Here is a 20847-nt window from a genome sequence, read left to right on the forward strand (position 1 = left end):
CCTGTTCAGCGACCCGCCGTCTTCGACTTTCCGATTCCCGAACCAGCACGTACCATCCGTACTAGCATCAGGGACGCAGCCTCAGCTGGGGCAATCCTCTCAGAGAGATCCGGCCACACCTTCCTGCCCCGAGCTGGAGGAAATGAACCTCAGGATCAAAGCTATGGGGTCCCTCCTCCACCGAGCTGTAAGCTCGGCACCTGAGATCGACAGAATGTTCGAGGCCACGCAGCGATCTCCATTCACCCAGCGCATCTTGGGAACATATGTTCCGAACGTAAAGATAAGGGTTCCAACTTACGATGGAACGAAGGATCCAGTGCAGCACTTGACCTCGTTCATGGCTACTATCGCAAAAGCTAGGTTCACCGAGGAGCAGAAGGACGCCGGCCAGTGCCAACTGTTCGTCGACAGTTTGATCGAGAACGCTCTAATATGGTTTTCCCATATCCCTCCGGGCACTATCGACTGTTTCGAACAACTGTCAACAGCCTTCCTGCGAAATTATCGGGTGTTCATAGAACGCAACGCTTCCAGCGCCGAACTATGGGAAATAGTCCAAGAGCCCGACGAACCCCTGCGAAAGTACCTCACCCTATTCAAGGAAAAATACGCCACCATAACGGTCGCTGAGGACGTCGCAATCGCTGCTTTCAAGAAAGGACTCATTCCCGGATCCCGACTGCACGTAGATCTCAATATCAGGGAAGCCACTGACCTGGACGAAGCCCTTCACCGAGGATCTCGCGTCGCTTACGTGGAGGAAGATGAGGAGAAGCGAGCTAACAAGCTCCCTCCTCCTTGCCCGGCCCTGGCCAAAGAAAAAAGTCGGGAAACCTATCAGGAACCTCGGAAGCATCACGACCAGAGGGACCCCAAGCGCGGAGTAGTCAACGCGATATCCGAGGACGAAGGATAGAACACCGCTTCTTCCGATGCACAAGAGGAGCTGTACTGCGATTTTCATATGTTCGGCGGCCATTCAACAGCCGAGTGCAAGCACCTGTCCAATTATTTATATGAGAAGTACCTGTCCGGTGAAATCAAAGCCGTCTATCAACCAAAAGCTTCTCGCGGCGGCCGCGGTGGCAGAGGTCGAGGAGGAAGGTTCGGACGATCCAACCCCGGCCGAGGTCAGAAGGGTACCAACCAATCCAATAACGCACCAGATACTCCGCAACAGCCACCCCCCACCGAGCAGCAGGCGCCGTTGCCAGGGACAGTGGAAGTCCCCCAGACACCGTCCAAACGTCAAAAAGGACAGCAGAGCGATCAAGCAGCACCTCGGGGTCGTATATCTATGATCATCGGCCAGACCGATGAATGCCCGGACTCTGTACGAGCCCTGAAAAAGCGAGCGCGTCAGGTCTTTAACGTCCAAGCGATTTCCGAAGAAGAAGCGCTAAGCACGAACCCCATCGCGTTCACCGCGGAGGACGCCAAGGGGATCCACCACCCTCATAACGACCCCCTAGTGGTGGAAGTCAGAATGGGCGAATTTGACGTAGAACGCGTCTTAGTGGACACCGGTAGCATGGTTAACGTCCTGTTCTCGCAAACACTGGAGAAAATGGGCGTCACGCCAGAACAAATCAAACCAGGGGGCAGAACGCTGACCGGGTACGACCTTAGATTGTTCGTAGATTTGTGAAATAAGAAATTCAAGTGTGTTAATAAGACCTTAGATTGTTCGTAGATTTTAAGTTGTTTTTTTGGATTCTGACTTTTCAAAAAAAAAAAAAGATTTATTACCCATTCAAGATTTCATATAATTTATTACCCATTCAAGATTTCATATAATTTTATTACCCATTCAAGATTTCATATAATTTATTACCTATTCAAGATTTTGCATTAGTAGTTTCCCTATAAAGGTTAAGAAATCTAACTTTTTTTTTTACTATTTATTGGAAAGAAAAAAACATAACCCCAATTTTATAAGTTTGTTTTATCAACTTGCCACTTGTTTTTCTCCTTTATTTTTGTTTACAAACTGACAAAAACTAACACATATATTATATACCATTCAAAACAACAATCGAATACCAAATAGCAAAATTCAAAAAGTATTCATGACCTTCCTTGAAACTTTCGGCTTAGGGTTGACATTCGTTTATTCAGTTTTCTTGGATTCAAGTTATTCTGATATTGGATTATTTCAGATTTCCGAAAATAGCTTTATTAGGGACTGAATTTTGTTTTGTTACAATCTGTTTTTTGGACAAAAGCTATAAGAAAATAAACATAACTAATTAATATTATATATAGATTTATTAGTATATTTAAATTTTCTTATATGTATATGGTATATCTAACAAAACTATTGATGTTTAATAAATTTCAGTCAAATGGTTCATGTTTATATATATAATTCGGATTCTCTTAAACCATTTGATTTTTTTTTGAATTTTCGATGCGGAGTTATTTCGTTTGGTAGTTTTGATTTCCAATTTGTATTTAACATTGGGTCAATCAAGCTTAGTCAAATGGTTCATGTTTTCTACGGTTTAAAAGACCAAAGAAACAACACATGTCTATCGAAACTACGTACTGAAAAGAGGGCAGGAACGAACGAGTTCATTAATTTCAAGTCTAGACACTTGTCATCATTGCATTTTTTGCAATGGCCTAATCCGCTTATCCTTATCTAGTCACAAGACGAGTCGTGCGTACGTTGTAGACGACGTACGTACTCACCCCTGATATAAGTATCTCACAACTTTGATCTTCTCGGAATACCGCTTCTCTAAATTCTTAACAAGTTTAACATTGAAGTAAAGGTGTCCACCACATAACTCAAGATGTAACAAGTTCGGAAAATTGTCAAATATGGCTTTTATGCCGGTTTTGGATAATCCGTTCCCAAAAAGCTGGAGGTGGCAAAGAACGGGTATTGTTTTAGCGATCGCTAGAGCAACGTCATCACCACTATTTACGTAACTATTGTCGTATGCCTTCAACGTTCTCAGATTGGGACAAGACTGACCTACATCTTGTACTCATTCTACTCTACTCTATCTTTTAATACAATGTCATTTTCATTCATTTCTGTTGCTTTGTTATTCGTTTCTATGTCCGAGTAGTGTAGTAAAGTTTCTAGGGATGGGATATATGATTTTGTATTCTTGATCGGTTAGGATGCCTTAGTTGATTGTAAATGATTGATAGATTTCCTTCTAGGTTGGTGTTCTTAATGCTGTCAACAGACCGAGAGGTTGAGATTAGATCTAGGGCGTTTACCAATGCTACAGGCTGAAAGGAGTAGATAAAATGCTTGATTTAGCCAATGCTAGAGGTTTACTTGACTCTGAGTAAGAAATTAGATGAGTTCGAGTCTACTGACAATAATGGATCGACCTTAATGCCTGCTTGTTCATATTGCTAGTGCGACAGTGTGGTAATGTGTTCAAGGTTGATTGTTGCTAGTGCGAGAGTGTGGTGACAAGGTTTTAGAGGTTCATTGTCTAGGAAATAATTGCTTGAGGCATGTAAGGAATTTGTACTGGTCTAGAACACTTAGGATTCGATTACCCCCATCCTTAGGAACTTTCGTATTTTAATTGTTTGCATTTTCTTCACTTACTCGACTATCTACCCAATCAGGTACACGATAACCAGTATCGAGTAATACATCGAGCTGTTCATATCTCACTTGCATACTCGATCACCCCACTCGATCATGTACTCGATTGCTTGCATCGAGTGCTTAGGTCATGTGGTTTCTTTGTTTATATTCTTTTCTTTTGTTTATTTTAGGACTGTTAGAACCAAAACCCTATCTGCTTGGCTTGACTTGTATTGTACTGATCATATCCTTCCTGCTAGCAATAAACAACCATTTGGATTGATAACCCTTTGTACTACAACTGCATAGGGAATTGATACTTTGGTGAAAACCTGTCTATCATCTCTAGAGACTCTTCGTCACGATCTACACACTTTACGAGCTATGCCAAGTATCTCTTCAACACTAAGACGGAGCAGAATCGAAGACATTAACTCCGGTGGAAGCTCCGCCCAGTTTCTGTATTTTCCGTTCTCAACTTTTGAGCCTCTCTATATATGAATATTCTTCCACGAAAGTTTCTCACCATAACATTCCTTTTTACTTGTTTACTTCTGTTACCAGGAAATCTTTCAATACTCGAAATCAGAACCAATACTGCTTCAGTTCCGTCACCTATCCCGTCTGAATGTTCAATTTACTAAATCTGATATTGAATTATTGCCACTCTTTCTTGAGAGCTGCCCAAAACTAGAATCTTTAGTAATGGTAATGAATAATTGTAACCCTCTGATTTATGCCATATTGTTTGTGAAAATCTTTTGTCTATATTTCTTCTCTAGTCAACTTGTTTTCTTCTGTTTTTGCAGGAATTGGTTAAGGACCAATCCATGCGTGGTAAGAAGGAGAAAGAACCAAAGGTGATGTTTTCAACAGTTCCCCAGTGTTTGGTATCATCGCTCAACTTTGTGGAATGGAAACGTTCGATCTCAGGGTATGAAGGAGAAACAGAGCTAGTAAGATACTTCTTGAAGAATTCAAAAATCTTGGAGAAGTTAAGGCTCGATATTTACTATACCGAAAAGGCTAAGTGTGCCTTCCTTCAAGAACTCCTTACAATGCCAAGATGCTCTAGTGTTTGTCAAATCCATTGCTCTGTGATTCCTAAAGATATATAGTTCATTCGTTTAAAAGGTTGATCATTTGGTCTTTAAATTAGTTGATTTTAGATATTAGGGTCTGAGCCACAAGCAAATATTGCTTTTTTAGTCTTTCTTATGTTACTTGGTGGTTGCTACTCATGTAACAGTCATTACCAGCTTTATCTCTTATTTGATGGATATCTCTACAAATTGTATAAGCACTAGTTAGGCCTTTGTGTATATGATTTTTTTTTTCTAGTTGTTGGCTTGTTAAAGGCACTAATTAGGTTGTAAGCTATGTGTCCCTTTCAGTACCTTTGCATTGCATCTAAATCGTCTCTTTAGTACTCGTACGATGAGCTCAAAGACCCATTGCTTTGACTCTGATTGAGTTGTCTTTTCTTTTCATTTCATTTTGTTTACAACTACATGAGTCGCTTGTTTAATTTTATATATTAAACAACTAGAAGATAAAAACAAAAAATGGAACCTCAGTACGTAAACTCGACAAAGTGTTTCTATAGTCTGGCTTTGCATTCTCAAGCGGTCAAGCAAAGCTCACTCTCTGCTCTCCCCGCGTATGAAAGTCAACATAAATATTGAAACTAGTTTATATGCTTACATGCGCTGATATATACAGATGCTTTAGGATTATGTAATGAACATCAACACTTGAAATATGTATCGTTGATGAGTAAATGCTAACAAAGTCTTCAAGAATGGTATGCACATAGTTCACCAAAGGAGTATTATGAGTTTATTTCCCAAGTCTTGGAAACTCAAATTCAAATATGTGAATGAGGGCATAAAAATGGATGCGTACTACATAACTCCTACATGTAAGAAGGTCAAGACACGCACTAAGATTGCAGCCTTCATTGATGCCAATCAGGATTATAATAATGCACCACTTGGAGATTTCAGTCTCACAGTCCCAAAGGTGATGGAAGACACTGTATCTAGTGGTATATTTTCAGTACCCGTAACCCATCCAAGGAAAGCTTCTGAGTATGTAAGCTTCTTATGATGTTGAAGTTGTTCTCAGTGTGATCAGGGATGTCTAAGTACTAGCTGGTTCAGTCTTTTGAATGGGGTTAGCTTGGACTTCTGACTTTTAGAATGCTTTTTAAACCCATCGTTTTCACTCTGATTGAGTTGTTATTATATAATGAAGAATGACATTTTTCTAGTATTTAGATCTAAGTTATAGCTGCTGCAATTCTTGGTGGTGTTGATAACATTTGGATCGTAAGTCACATCTATACACATAAACATATTGACTCTCTTGGCATGGTTGATGTCATATTCTCTTATGTTGCTCAATCAGATCAGGTTTGGTTCTTTATTTCATTCGAAGTTTATCTTTATAAGTTTACTTTATACTGCATTGCATCTTTTTGTTTTTAAAACCAATCAATACATGAAATCGGCAGATGATGATTTTACCTGGATTCCCCTTCAGAACATTATGAATGTTGCAAACTCCAAGTTCTGATGCTACTTTGAATCTTTTTTACCTTATTTTGTTTGTTTTCAGCCACCAAGTTGGCTGCTCCGAACTTGCAAATTTGTTTTTAAGTCCCAAAGTCCTTTTCACTCGTTTTCTTAATTTTCCTTAAAAGGAAGATCTTCAGTTTTACACTATACAAATTCTAGGAGTTTTCATATTATCAATGTCTTGAATTGGAGATACAGTTCCGGAAGGTTGACTCCTAGTCATGCACTACAAAATCCAAAAACATAAACTAAAAGAAAATAGAGGTTATCGAAAAACAAGAAAATTAAAACTAAATTTGAAAAATTCAAAAGAAAAATTCAAAGTATCTTAGACGAAAGTTCTTATCAAATTCAATGGGCAGCTAGTTACTTCCCGGCAACGGCGCCTAAAAGCTTGTGATGAGTGTGATTTTTTGCTTCAAAATCTTTTACCTTAAAAGACCACACGACTACTGCAAGTGTACAGTTAATCGGTTGAAGTATTTAAGGATCGATCCCAGAGAGAGTAATAGCTAACACAAATTGAATTATAAGAGAAAGAACTATGGGTAAGACTAAATAAAAGATTGGGATCGATCCATAGTTTTTAAGTCCCCAGTCTTTTATTTAGTCTTAGCCATAGTTCTTCAATTTGTGTTCGCTATTGAACACTATTATCATAGAATGAAAATCTTACACTAATGAACTAACAAGCTATTATCATATAATGAAAATCTAAAGTCTTCATACTCTGTTACTCAACTTACGCAGACAACGACGCATGTCAACCAGCTAGTAAAACAAGTTCGATACATTCACCGAGCTCCCATTCTCTATATCAGCACTTGGTGATCAATCTAAGCACATGCATTAAAATAAAGATGTCCCAAAAGAACTCTAATATAGAACCGAAAATAAGATCTAACAACCTAATTGAAGCGAACCATGAATTCCTCTTAAATCAACCCATAAAACCAAACAAGTAAAACTACTCGCTCATAATGCAAAGAAACGACATTGATATTATAAAGTATAGCATAAAAACCAAATGAAATATCAAAATACGTTCAAAGGAAACTTCTCTACGGGTTCAATTATGTCAAACTTTTCTTTCAAAAACGTCACATCCACTGCTATTACATTTCTTATAAATTCAAATACTCTTAAACATTGACCTAAGGCAAAAAAAAACAGGTACTTAAACCTTTGGTTACCTACAAGCTCTAGGTCAGCAATTGTACCAGGATTTGCTTTCTTTATCTTGTAGATATACTTGGGGAGTTGCTCATAATCACTTTTATGAGAACCTCTTAATAACTCACGAGATTGCTCTAAAGCATCCCAAAGTTGGTGAGATAAGTGAGCGTTAAACCATAATTTTTAAGTAATGGTTTCTCCAAGTCCCTTGGTTTCAGTCCATGGCTGATACCACCAAAAAGATCCAATATGAGTTGGCTTATAATTTTTTGCATAATTGATCCTAATGAAAAAATTATAATCCAAAAATACTATGTTGTTTCATCTTTTGTTGTTGCTCGCACCCATTATTTTTGCACACAATAACAAAACTTTTAGTATCCGACTTAGATACTTTTCAGCCAAACGTATATTTTACTGAAAGCGTCCATAACCTTTGTTGTAACTAGAGATGAAATCCGCGCGTTGCGCAGGGTTCTTTGTTATTTTATTGACCATTCTATTTTATTTTTGAAAAAATATCAATAAAAGCATGAAGTTAGCAAAAATATTAATTAAATTGTCAATTTTTATTATTTTTTAACGTTAAATCGCAAACTTTTGTTAATTTTGCCAAATAAAACACATAGTTAAGTCAACTGACGGATACATTTTATAGTATTAAGTCAACATCGGTAAAATCCGTTAAACAGTAAAATGACGTCGATTTGTAATATTAAAAGAAAAAACATGATATGGTGATTTGAACCTGCCACCTGTTAGATGAGTTAATCAATACTTAACCAAACACATATTTATATATTTTTTGGTAATCTCTTATTTGGACTTTCTCCTTCTCACGATCGATAGAACCGCGTACTTATCAGTAAAATTTTCTTTCTTCCTCATTTAAGCATTTCCATTAACCAATTCCAATATGATTTTTTTTTCTATTTCTCCATTACGATTTATCAAATTTTAATTCTATCTCACTTTCTAGATTTCGTGGCGGAGATCACCATCTCCTCGCTGAGACATTCCCAGGGATGGCGGTGGAGTTTAGATGACGATTCCCACGGAATCCATTGGCGGCTTAAATCTGAATTTGAGAAAAAGCTAAGGTTCAAATTCTTCGACAATATATATATTTTTTGTTATGTAAAATTGTCAATATACGCAGCGGCTCTGTTATTTTATTTTTAACTTACAAACGACGTTGTTTCACTGTTTAACAGAAGTTATCAACGTTGACTTACATTGTAAAATTCATCTGTTAATTGACTTAACTATGTGTCTAATTTGGTAAAGTCAATAAACATTTGTGATTTAACTGAAAAAATAATAAAAATTGACAATTTAATTCACCATAAGCAAAGTTGAGCCTTTTTAAAAACGTTTTTACTATATAACTTCATGTTTTTAATGTCATTTTTCTCTTTTATTTTTATACACATTTTATTTATTTTTCCTTTCCTATGTGTTTGTGTATGGTGTAAGCTGTTATTCTCTTTCATATATATCTATATTGTATTATTAAGGCCTCAATATATATGTGGCCAAAATGGGCCATTTTTACTTGGCGATTATCCAAAGATCATTTATTACCTTGTTGGGCAGTTCTTGTTTTATTATAGGATTTTACCGTATTTTGTGTTAATTTTCTGGTAGCTTTGTTCTGAAATGAGAGTGTCCGTACTTAATTATCTTCTTCATCCAGTCATTCTTCGTGACTATTTTTGTCCTTTTCCTTTGAATTCAATTGTTCATCATCCACATATGCATTTTTCTTTCAATTTAGGAGAGTGGTTGATTGTTTGATTGGTGATGCTTCTGGTAAGTCATGGGAAGACTGTTCATTGAGTCTATTTTGGTTTCGCTTGCTGGTGGAAGCTAAGTAGGTTGTTTAGTAGATTAGATTGTTGTTATTTTTATTTTGATGCTCGTTGATAGTGTATTATTCTATGTGTTGTTGTGAAGAGTTTCGTTTCTTTTTGTTTGGTTTATCTAGTTATTAAGTTGATTTCTATGAATCTAAAAGATTAAACTGTGTTGGTCCAACCTCCATTTTGTTTTAATTTTGTTTTCTATGAATCTAAAATATACATAGAAATACCATTTTATTTTCTTTTCCTGTATATTTCGAAAATTTTTTACTGGTTTTGATGTTTTGGGCTGATGGTTTATCTTAGAATCATGTCGATTAAAAATGTCTTGATAGTGATATTTCTACGTTTTTAATATTTTGTCATCAAAATACTTATGTTATGGAAAATTAAATAAAAAAGAGTAGGCTTATAAAACTGGATAAAACCCACATAATTTCAAATTAGAGACAAAGTCCACAAAATTTATAAAAAATTATGCTGAGGTGGAACTCTCTAATGAGAGAAAACTCTGCTATTATATATATGATTCATATTTGCTATTGAATTTTTCTTGAAAACCGGTTAGATTTTTTAAACTTGTAGAATCAAGGAATGTGATTTTGTTTTATGGGCTTCGTTACAGGCCTGAACTAAATTGAAAGCCCAAAAACAAGAGACGGTTATGTCCGAAAATAATAAGGTTAAAAGATAAATATGAATCGTACCGTAAGAAAAAAACACGAATCGTACCTTGTTCATCAATCCTAAAGCCCTAGATCTACAAAAATCCTTGTTAGCAGTCGTTCTTGTGAAATCAACCATGGACGAATCCGCCATCAAAGTAAGTAATCTTCTTCTCTTTATGGATCTCCCTATTTGCTTACGCTCCTCTGATTCTCTCTCTCTCTCTCTCTCTCTCTCTCTCTCTCTTAGATGATTTAGGTCTTCATATTTGAGGTAGTGGAGAGAATGTCTGATTAGATTTTTTTTTTTTGGGTGTACATTAGGGTCAGGAATCGCTGAAATTGAACAGTGAAAAACGGTAAATTTCATTCATTTGATTTTATTATTTTTGTTTTGTTTTTTTTGGGAACCATGAGATGTTTGTCATGTTAGCTAATAATAATATTATCTCCTGCAAACAAATTCTATTGTAGCATTAGCTCGATTTCCGTAGAGGGATATGAAACTAGGATTCATCATCAGTTTGCTCTCAGTCTCGCGTTGACAAAGCATTTCGCTAAATGCGGAAAGATCGCGCGTTTCTTTATTCCCAGAGACAGAAAGGGTATCCTCAGGAGTCCTGCCTTCATTTATTTTTGGGGAGAAGGTGCGAGAGACAAGGCATTGAAACTTAGTGGACGTGACCTGGGAGGATGGACTGCAGTCGTTAAGCCTGTACCCCAGCCGGAAGAACCTGCGGAGTTAAGCAACTACCCCTTGGATCGAGAATTAAGCAAGTAAGTTGATTAATATTATTATTATTATTTATTTTAATCTCCTGCAATGCTTTTAGTATCTGTTCTTGTGATCATGCGTGCTATTTATAATCTTCTCTCCTTGTTAATTAGGCTGATGGTTAAGGTAGATGGTTTACCTTCTTCGGTGCGTAATATTGATTACATGATCGGGTTGTATGAACATTTCTCTTCATGTGGAGAGGTCACCGATATTAGTGTTATTCCCACAGTTGATTTGGTCGACGGAATCTTTGTTCCCACTAGGTTGTTTTTCCCTTCTTACTTCCCCAAATTGGTGAATATTTTTCCCAGCTCTCCCTCTCCCTCCCTGTCTCAAGTTATTAAATTATAACTAAAGAATCGAATTTTCCAGACTTGCTGAGATTTCTATTATGGGAGAAGGATGTGTAGAGAAGGCGCTGGAACTAAGTGGACGTACCGCACATGGATGGAATATAGTAGTTCGTCGTCTTGACCCGCCAATTCTCCGTAAAAGACAGCGTACCGGCTGTGAACATCCATGTACGTAAATTTTGCTCTTTGTTCTTGGTTTTCTTTTTTTTTTTTTTCTTTTTTTTTTTTATAATTTTTTTTCCAGCGACTCTTGCATAATTATAACCTCTCTCATTAATTTCGTTGTTTATGATATTTGAGAAGGCTAAGATGGAGAAGGCTAAGAAGATGGAGAAGGCTAAGATGGAGAAGATGGAGAAGGGGAAGAAAAGGAAGAATACTGCGGAGTAGAAAGCTCTCTCCTTAATTAGGACAAGACAAAAGCTCTTTGGTTTTTTTAGTTTGTGTGATACAAAACCTTTCGTGTTTTTTTCTTTTTCTTTCTTGTTTTCATGTATGGCTTCATGAAATTATAAATCGAGCAATACTTTACATGTTTCACTGAAATATATTTGTACATGTATCTGATTTTAAAAGTTGTTCTTTATTGGTTTCTACTAATGGTTATCGATCGTTGTGTTACCACTTGTACTTTAGATTTTCTTTTTTAAGCACTACAAGATATATATATATATATATATATATATATTGTAATAATTTAGAGTCGGTGTACATTCAGTAGATATAATTGGATTGTTGTATGAATTTTACGATGAATAGGCGTATGGGGAATGAGAGAGAGAGAGAGAGGGGGGTATAAGAAAACCCATAGGCGAGGAGACAATGGCAAAGCTTTTGCTCGTTGTAACTAAAATGACTCGTGATGTCTACGTGACTGGTTCATACATAATGTCATCATCCTTTTTCTATTCACTCTTTCTAGAATGTCACACATACCTTAAGATTATGTACAATGGTTCTAAAATTACAACACCCACTTTTTCTTTTTTAACACTCCACATCACCTTTTCTCTCTTCCACATCATAATTCAACACCTACATTATTTTTATCTTCTACAATGGTTTTGTTTAACAAAATTACAACACCTTACCCCACTAATTTTATTTCATATTTTTAACCTTATTTATGTTTATTTTTGGTGAACACATATTATTAATCATAGTTAATATCAAATAAATTAAAATAAGTAAAAATTAAATAAATTTATAAAATAAATTGAGATTTTGTTTTATTTTTGAAAATATATAAATGATTAGGATCCATTAAAAAAACGGATAAACAATAAACAAGAGTTTATGAAGACTGATAGCAAAAATATAATAGAAAGTTATGAGTTTTTTTTTTGTGTCCAAATTAAATGAAACAAATCTTTATTTATAGAGAATGAAAAATGATAAATTTTGGTATAAAAATAATAAAATAAATTTTGGTATTCTATAAGATAATTGATCTCAAATAATTGGGTTGGGTAAATAATACTCCCTCCGTTTCATAATATAGGATGTTTAGAGAAATATTTTTGTTTCATAATATAGCATGTTTCCAACTTTCTATGCAACTTTTAGATTAAATTTATATTTTATATTATGCAGACTTGTTTATGATTGGTTAAACTTTTTAAAAGTAACTATTTCTTAATATGCGTGTTTTCACTAAAACATCCTATATTTTGAAACGGAGAGAGTATTTGAAATCTAACCATCCAATAGAAACAAAACATGTTTCTTCTAAATATTATTTTATAATTAAAAAAGTAAACCATTCACAATGTGCCACGTGGCGAGCCAACCCACTACTTTTGGGTTTCAACGGAGTTGAATGTTTTCAACTGTGTTGTCTCCACCTCATCTCTTTTCTTTTTTACAACACCCCATTGCATTGCTTCAACTGTTGAATTTTTTATTCAACAGCTTAAAAATACACCATTGTAAGTAGTCTAATAAGTTACCGTCGTATTTAATTTTATTTTCCTAAATGATGCCTATGAAAAAGCAACAGTTATATAATCATTATGAGCTGACAGAAATAAAAATGAAATCTATAACTACATTAAGATTATTAAATGAGCTACTCGATTTAACTATGCAAATAATACGTAACAACCCGCACATAGTGCGGGATAAATCGATTTAAAGAAAATTATCGTAAAATTATTATCATAAAACTAATATATATTTGTGTTAAATATAATATGTAACTAAAGTTTTTTATTAATTTATTCAAAGCTGCGTTTTTCGTGTAAAAATCATAATATATTTAAATTGCGTGATTAGAACATATATTCCTATTCGGTTATTAATATTTTTATTTTTAATGAATAATCACACTAAATATTGAGATTAATTAGTTTACATACTTAGATATATATATATATATATATATATATAAATAATCATACATCATGATATCCCCTAATTTGTTGTCATTTTTATATTTATTCATCTATATATAAATTGATATTTATTGGGAATTAAGTTTCTGTTAATGAGTTGGAGATAATTTAGGGGTAATATACTTTTTTATAATCAATTATAATAACTATTAAAAGCTTGTTATTTAAATTATTATGGTAATAATACTAACATAAAAAATAACATTTCGTTTTTATATGATTACGTTAATAAGTTATATGTTTAATAAGTTATATATTCTTTATTTTTATTAACTTTATATTAATTGATATGTTTTTATAGCCTTTTTCGAATGTTTAACTTATATTGATTTTAAGAAATCAATATAACTTTGACTTGTATATATATTTGTAAGTAAATTTTAGTGAAATTTTGCCTTAAAATAGTATGTAATTATTTAATTAGTTTTAATATGTGATTTTTATATTTGTGTGAACAATGATAATATATCTAATTATTATTCAATTAATTTTAAAAAATATATAATGGCATGTCAATGTAATTAAGTAGAAAATTTAAGAATATTTTTCTAAAAGGTACACAGATCTCTCTGGCGGTGACACAATAGCTTTTTCAAAAGTGTGCTTCTCTAATAATATATAAGGAATATAAAAAAGTTCATGTGTATTGGAAACTAATGAGAGATAGAATTTATTTATTTGTTTATATTTTACAATCTTTTTCTATAGTGAAACATCGATGTAATTTTTGTTTTGATGTATATTTATTCTGCAAGGATTTTTAAAATCTACTAGAAAATTATATTTGTTCTGCAAGGATTTTTAAAATCTACAGTACTAGAAAATTATATTTGTTCGTCGTGCAGCCAAAGTTGGTGTTATGGGTTACTAGTCAATGGTGAGGAAGGGTACTTTGGACAATGGTGTAGTTTCTGGTTACAACTCAATCGTAAAAGGATCAAATCAAGATGGTGGTAACTCCTGCAACAACTGAAAAACATTTTCAAATTCCCGAACCATAGAGATTTCACCCACAGCAACCTGTCCTACAGACTCCGTCATCAATATCGTAGCCAAATACACCTCCCGACCCTTCCTGTTCATCTTCTCTGCCTGCACAGCTGATATAACCAGACTCCCCAAGGTTGGCCTCACTCTCTCATAAAACCAACTCCTCACTCCTGGCCTCTCAAATACAACTCTACCCTGATGACAATCCAAATATACTCCATACAGGTGTAACCAATCCATGCCCAAAATCACATCATACAACTTCACTGGACTAATAACCAGGTTTGCCGGCATTGACTCCCCAGCCACCTGAATATCCCTACTCTCGCACGTCCATGGACCTGGATCATCCCGCCTCCAGCAATCTTAACGCTCCTGAACTGCTCTATGGGATCTCTATGAATGTTGCCCCTCTCAGCACACTTTGGGGTAACGAAGCAATGAGTAGCTGTGGAGTCGAACCCTATGCATTAAGAACCCTATGCATTCATCACAGACACCTATAATATCGAAAAATGACAAAAACCACAAAGTAAAGTTTAGAAATTATACTTGTGATCGCGTTAGATGATTTAAAAGGTTGATATGCTGGTCGCTAAATTAGATGATTTTAGATATTAGGCTCTGAGCCACAAGCAAATATTGCAGTTTCAGTCTTTCTTATGGTACTTGGTGGTTGCTGCTCATCTAACAATCATTACCAGCTTTATCTCATATTTGATGGATATCTCCACAAATTGTTCAAGCACTAATTAGGCTTTTGTGTATATGTTTTTTCTGCTAGCTGTTGGCTTGTTAAAGAATTTGATTAGGTTGCAAGCTATGTGTCCCTTTTAGTACCTTTGCATTGCATCTAAAAATAGTCTCTTTTCAAACTTTCGTTTTCAATTTTGCTAATTTCTTTCGTGTGTCTCTCTCTCCTCAACTTTTTATTATTTTTTGGTTTTTATTAGTTTGACATCCATTGGCGTATGATCAATGGAGATGGTCTAACGCTACTCCAAGGTAAAAGACCATAGACACATATTATGTCAATACAACTTGTCAATTGTCATCATTACATTCTTTACACTGATCCAATCCCCTACTTAAAAATGGATGTGTACTACATAACTCCTATTAGGAAAAGTTCAAGACGTGCAGCCTTTATGAGCAATCATGATTATAATAATGCACCGTTTGGAGATTTAAATTTTACAGTCTTAAAGGTGATGGAAGGCATTGTCCCTAGTGGTATACATGTCAGGACCCCCAAGCCATCCAAGGAAAAATTATGAGACAAAAGTTGTTCTCGAAGTTGTTCTAGACTTCTAGTGGATCTCAAGATTATAACTGCTTTAGTCTTTTAAAGGAGGTTAGGTTGGAGTTGGACATATGACTTTAGAATGTTTTTTAAACCCATTGCTTTGCCTCTGATTGAGTTGTGTTATATAATGAAGGATGACATTTTATTTTCTTTTCTTTTCATTTTGTTCACAACTACATGGAGTTGCTTGTTTAATTTAATATATTAATCAACTAGAAGATAAAAACAAAAAAATGGAACCTCAATATGTAAACACGACAAAGTGTTTTTATAGTCTGGCTTTGCATTCTCAAGCGGTCACGCAAAGCTCACTCTCTGCTCTCCCCGCGTATGAAAGTCTACATAAATATTGAAACTAGTTTATATGCTTACATGCGGTGATATATACAGATGCTTTAAGATTATGTAATGAACATCACCACTTGAAATATGTATCGTTGATGAGTAACTGTTAACAAAGTCTTCTCGGGTTAGGGGGTTCAACACCAGGTCAATCTCAAGAATGTAGAGTAAAGTGCAAAATAAACTTTACATGGAAGAATGGTACGCAGATAGTTCACCAAAGGAATATCTCTATATGCTTATTTAAACAATGTTGTTAAAAGTTTAATCCTACTATCATGTGACATATTACAAAAAAAATTGTTGTATTTTAATTAATTTAATAAGTAACCAAAGAAAAGTTTATATTGGTTTATAAAATAATAAAATAATATTTTTGAAATTATTTAACATATTCTATTTATTGTTTCAAAAACTTTAAGAAACTATAACAAACTATTTAGAATAATTATAAAACTTAATTTTATTTATAAAACTAAGATTAAATATATGCATCCCTAAATCTTTTAATAATGGCGTATTTTAAAACTAAGATACAACATTGCTTATGTTTTAAAAATATAAAATATTAGATCTAATTTATTAAACATTTTTTTGCACTGCAATTCAACGCAGTGACATTTTATTAAAATTTAAGAAATTACAAATATTATATTTTATTCATCATAGTATATATAACTAAAAAATCAAAAAGTTAAATCGAGATTTCTAAACACGACCGCGTTTCAATACGGATTTTGTTTTATTTTCTGGAATTGACCAAATTTATATGATTCACGGATTTGAACATTGTATCATATACCGAAGACGAGTTGAAATAAGAGTATGAAACTAAGTAAATTACATGTAAAATATTATAAAATGTATATAGTAACTCAAATAAAACTTCTATTATAATTTTATAACTAACAAATTACAGTAACATTTACGCTTCCCCGTGATGTACAGCACGGATAACTATCTAGTTATTAGTTTATTGTCTTGGAAACTCAAATTCAAATATGTGAATGAGGTCATAAAAATGGATGCGTACTACATAACTCCTACATGGAAGAACGTCAAGAAGTGCAGTAAAATTGTAGCCTTCATTGATGCCAATGGGGATTACAATAATGCACCGCTCGGAGATTTCAGTTTCACAGTCCCAAAGGTGATGGAAGACACTGTCTTAGTGGTATCTTTGTCAGGACCCCTAACCCATCCAAAGAAAACTTCTGAGTATGTAAGCTTCTTACAATGTTGAAGTTGTTCTCTGTGTGATCAGGGATGTCTAAGTACTAGCTGGTTCAGTCTTTTGAATGGGACTAGCTTGGATTTATGACTTTAGAATGCTTTTTAGACCCATCTCTTTGACTATGATTGAGTTTGTTATTATATAATGAAGAATGACATTTTTCTTCTCTTTTCATTATGTTCACAATCCAATCAAAGTCAAACCAATGGGTATAAAAAAACATTCTCAAATCATAATTCCAATCTAGCCCCCTTCAAAAGATTAAACCAGCTAGAACATAGAAATTCATGATTACTCCGAGAACAATATTAGAAGCTTAAAGACAAAAGATTTATTTGGATGGTTTGGGGGTTCCGACAAGTATATCACTAGGGATAATGTCTTCCATATTCTTTGGGACTGTAAAATTGAAATCTCCAAACTGCGCATTATTGTAACTCTAATAGGCTTCAATGAAGACTGCAATCTCAGTGTGTGTGCGTCTATAACTTCTTCCCAATAGGAGTTATGTAGTTTAAATCCATTTTTATGCCCTCATTCACATATTTGAATATGAATTTCCAAGACTGCAAAACTGACTGTTGCGTCATCATTATTATTATAATTAACGGGAGAGTGCGTGCGGTTTAGCATCAATGTATTCAGATTTGAACAAGACATGCATGCAAGTTTTAGAGACTCTCCTAATAATTAAATTTCTGAAACCTCAGGTCTTTAAGCAGTGGAAGTTTCACAACTGCTTGAGCAAATCCCTCGAATGTTAATTTCAGAGCACATTAATTACAAGTCTAATTGTTTCTCAGATTACTTGACTTTGTAAGATGCATTTCATATACAAGTCTAGAATTCCTTTAAATTCAAATCATGTTGACCGAGTTTGATTTTTTGTACTTACAAGGAATTAAACAAGTACGTTATGTTTTGGTTTTGGATTTAAAAAAATTCAGATTTTATTTTTTTCATTATTATCATTTTTTATATGGCTTTTCTTTTAAAAACTTTTCTTCTATCATCATTTTGAATTTTTGACTTAGGATTTAAATGTTTTTACTTAGGAATTAAACAAGTACGTTATGTTTTGGCTTAGGATTTAATTTTTCTTTAAATATTCTTAAAATATATACACGACTAGCGCTAAAGCAATTTAGAACACTGGTAACAAGTTGAAAACATATAATCTAACAATCTCACCCGACACACATATCTTATCACTTAAACCAACGATAGTACTAGATTTGCTTGCGACTGTTAAGGATAGAATTAAAAGAGTACCTGTCGGCGATCTTGTGCCCAATAGTGATCTGACATGGCCACAAGATCGATCACCTTTGGTTTGAGGTGATGTAGATCTTACGCCACATCGATGGGTCTTTAGAGACATGTCGCCACGGTCTGCACACCTTCTGAGCGTTGTCTAGTATCTCAGTCACGCTGAGATGTTGCGGAATCGAAGACGTCAAATCCGTCAGAAGATCCGCCTGGTTTCGGCTCTCCGCCTTTCATCAACGGTGGCATGGAAGTAGAAGACGGCGAAGTCATTTCTGAGGATCAAATGTCAAATCTGTGAAATAAGAAATTCAAGTGTGTTAATAAGACCTTAGATTGTTCGTAGATTTTAAGTTGTTTTTTGGATTTTGACTTTCCAAAAAAAAAAAGATTTGTTACCCAGTCAAGATTTCATATAATTTATTACCCATTCAAGATTTCATATAATTTATTACCCATTCAAGATTTCATATAATTTATTACCTATTCAAGATTTTGCATTAGTAGTTTCCCTATAATTAAAGGTTAAGAAATCTGACTTTTAGACTTTTAACTATTTATTGGAAAATAAAAACATAACCCCAATTTTATAAGTTTGTTTTATCAACTTGCCACTTGTTTTTCTCCTTTATTTTTTTATTTATTTACAAACTGATAAAAACAACAATCGAATACCAAATAGCAAAAGTCAAAAAAATATTCATGACCTTCAGACCTTCCTTGAAACTTTCGGCTTAGGGTTGACATTCGTTATTCAGTTTGCTTGGATTCAAGTTATTCTGATTTTGGATTATCTCAAATTTCCGAAAATAGCTTTATTAGGGACTGAATTTTGTTTTGGTACCATCTGTTTTGGACAAAAGCTTATAAGAAAATAAACATAACTAATTAATATTATAGATTTATTAGTATATTTAATTTTTCTTATATGTATATCTAACAAAATTATTCATCTTTAATAAATTCCAGTCAAATGGTTCATGATTATATATATAATTCGGATTCTGTTAAACCATTTGATTTTTGAATTTTTGCTGCGGATCGAGTTATTTCGTTTCGTAGTTTTGACCAACCCCTATTTCGGTTTTGGTTTTGGTTTCCAGTTTTGTCCTCGTAGCATATACGTACAGTATTTAATGTTGGGTGAGGGTCAATCAAGCTTACTCTGACAAGGAATTTACACGGTAAAAAAGCTACTTGTTGGTACGGGAATTAGCATCCCCGACATATCGATCACGACCCGTTAAAGAACCAGCTATCTAAACCGGGAATTCGACCTAGGATTGGATTTCATCCCTGAAAGCCCAATAACGTTAAGAAGCCCATGGATGAGGTGACGAATCGGCACTTCAGCTCGCCCTTCGGCTGACCTAGTGAGAAAGGAAAGACTTTCCTTATTAATTCGCCTGTAGTTAGGAAAGTCAATATATTCAATATATTTGATATATTTGAGTATATTGAGTAGATCTTTGAATACCTATAAATAGAGGGCAATCCTCTCATTGTAAGATCATCGAATCATTAATACAAAACCCTAAATTCTTCTTTGTTCTTGAGCAAAACCTATCTTGTTCCTCAAGAGATTTCATTTCTTCTTTTCTTGCTTACTTTGATCTAAATCCTCCAAGAGATTGTTATTGAATTTGTTTCCCTTCTAAACAAATTCATTGTGAGAAACCTCAGTTTCTACAATTGGCGCTAGAGAGAGGGGGGCCTAAGTTCTACAAAACACTTATCTTCTAGATCTCATCAAAAGCAAAAGCCAACACCATGTCTTCAATCCTCAACAACGGTGCCAACGCAACTGCCCCACGACAAGACGATCCAACCAACCGAGAGACCAAATCTCAGGACGTCGCCGCGGATCCACCTGTCGCCGCACCCACCACGCGCGTCTACGCGCGGACGGGTATTCGCCGAACTTCGGCCAACCCAGCAGATGAGTCCGCAGCACTTGCCGACGGGGTGGAGGAAGTTGAGATACCCCGCCAGGGGGATCAGGAGGCCGACGAGGTGCCACCAGTCAATGGAACTGTCGATGGACTGAGATCGCCTGCGCAAGTCGCCCAACCATCCCAGTTCGTCACGATGGACGACCTCCGTCATGTGTTCGGAACGGTATCCAGGGACCTCTTCCAGGCTATCTCCGCAACAAATCAACGGCTGGACGCGATGGGACACAGCGCACCCCCGCCACGTCAACAGAACGAGGCAACATCACAGGAGGTTCGGAGGAACGATCCTCTAAACCGCCGCCTGTTCAGCGACCCGCCGTCTTCGACTTTCCGATTCCCGAACCAGCACGTACCATCCGTACTAGCATCAGGGACGCAGCCTC

The 20847-nt window shown here is 35.0% G+C and overlaps 1 protein-coding gene, 1 long non-coding RNA gene and 1 other non-coding gene across 3 annotated transcripts; 2 read left to right on the forward strand and 1 right to left on the reverse strand.

Annotated features, from left to right (window-relative positions):
* The first annotated feature begins 6074 nt into the window (after positions 1 to 6074).
* On the forward strand, positions 6075 to 6146 carry LOC147948999 (small nucleolar RNA snoR60). The gene has a single exon (XR_015586399.1). It is a non-coding gene; the product is annotated as a small nucleolar RNA snoR60 (small nucleolar RNA).
* Positions 6147 to 9900: 3754 nt separating this feature from the next.
* LOC147949000 (uncharacterized) lies at positions 9901 to 11599 on the forward strand. Its single transcript, XM_087477637.1, has 6 exons — positions 9901 to 10005; positions 10172 to 10206; positions 10322 to 10624; positions 10736 to 10888; positions 10998 to 11146; positions 11282 to 11599. The coding sequence occupies exons 1-6, from the start codon at positions 9985 to 9987 to the stop codon at positions 11284 to 11286; spliced, it is 666 nt and encodes a 221-aa protein (XP_087333763.1). The 5' UTR covers positions 9901 to 9984; the 3' UTR covers positions 11287 to 11599.
* Positions 11600 to 15790: 4191 nt separating this feature from the next.
* LOC147949001 (uncharacterized) lies at positions 15791 to 18963 on the reverse strand. Its single transcript, XR_015581537.1, has 2 exons — positions 18516 to 18963; positions 15791 to 16005 (listed from the first exon to the last, which is right to left on the reverse strand). It is a non-coding gene; the product is annotated as an uncharacterized LOC147949001 (long non-coding RNA).
* Positions 18964 to 20847: the final 1884 nt, after the last annotated feature.

The sequence above is a fragment of the Camelina sativa genome, chromosome 2 (genome assembly GCF_030686135.1).
Source record: "Camelina sativa cultivar CO46 ecotype springtype chromosome 2, ASM3068613v1".
NCBI classification, from domain to species: Eukaryota; Viridiplantae; Streptophyta; class Magnoliopsida; order Brassicales; family Brassicaceae; genus Camelina; species Camelina sativa.

Coding starts and splice junctions, on each gene's coding strand:
- LOC147949000 (XM_087477637.1), top strand. CDS start 9,985: ATGGACGAATCCGCCATCAAA. Junction 10,006..10,171: donor TGGACGAATCCGCCATCAAA/GTAAGTAATCTT, acceptor GGTGTACATTAG/GGTCAGGAATCGCTGAAATT. Junction 10,207..10,321: donor AAATTGAACAGTGAAAAACG/GTAAATTTCATT, acceptor ATTCTATTGTAG/CATTAGCTCGATTTCCGTAG.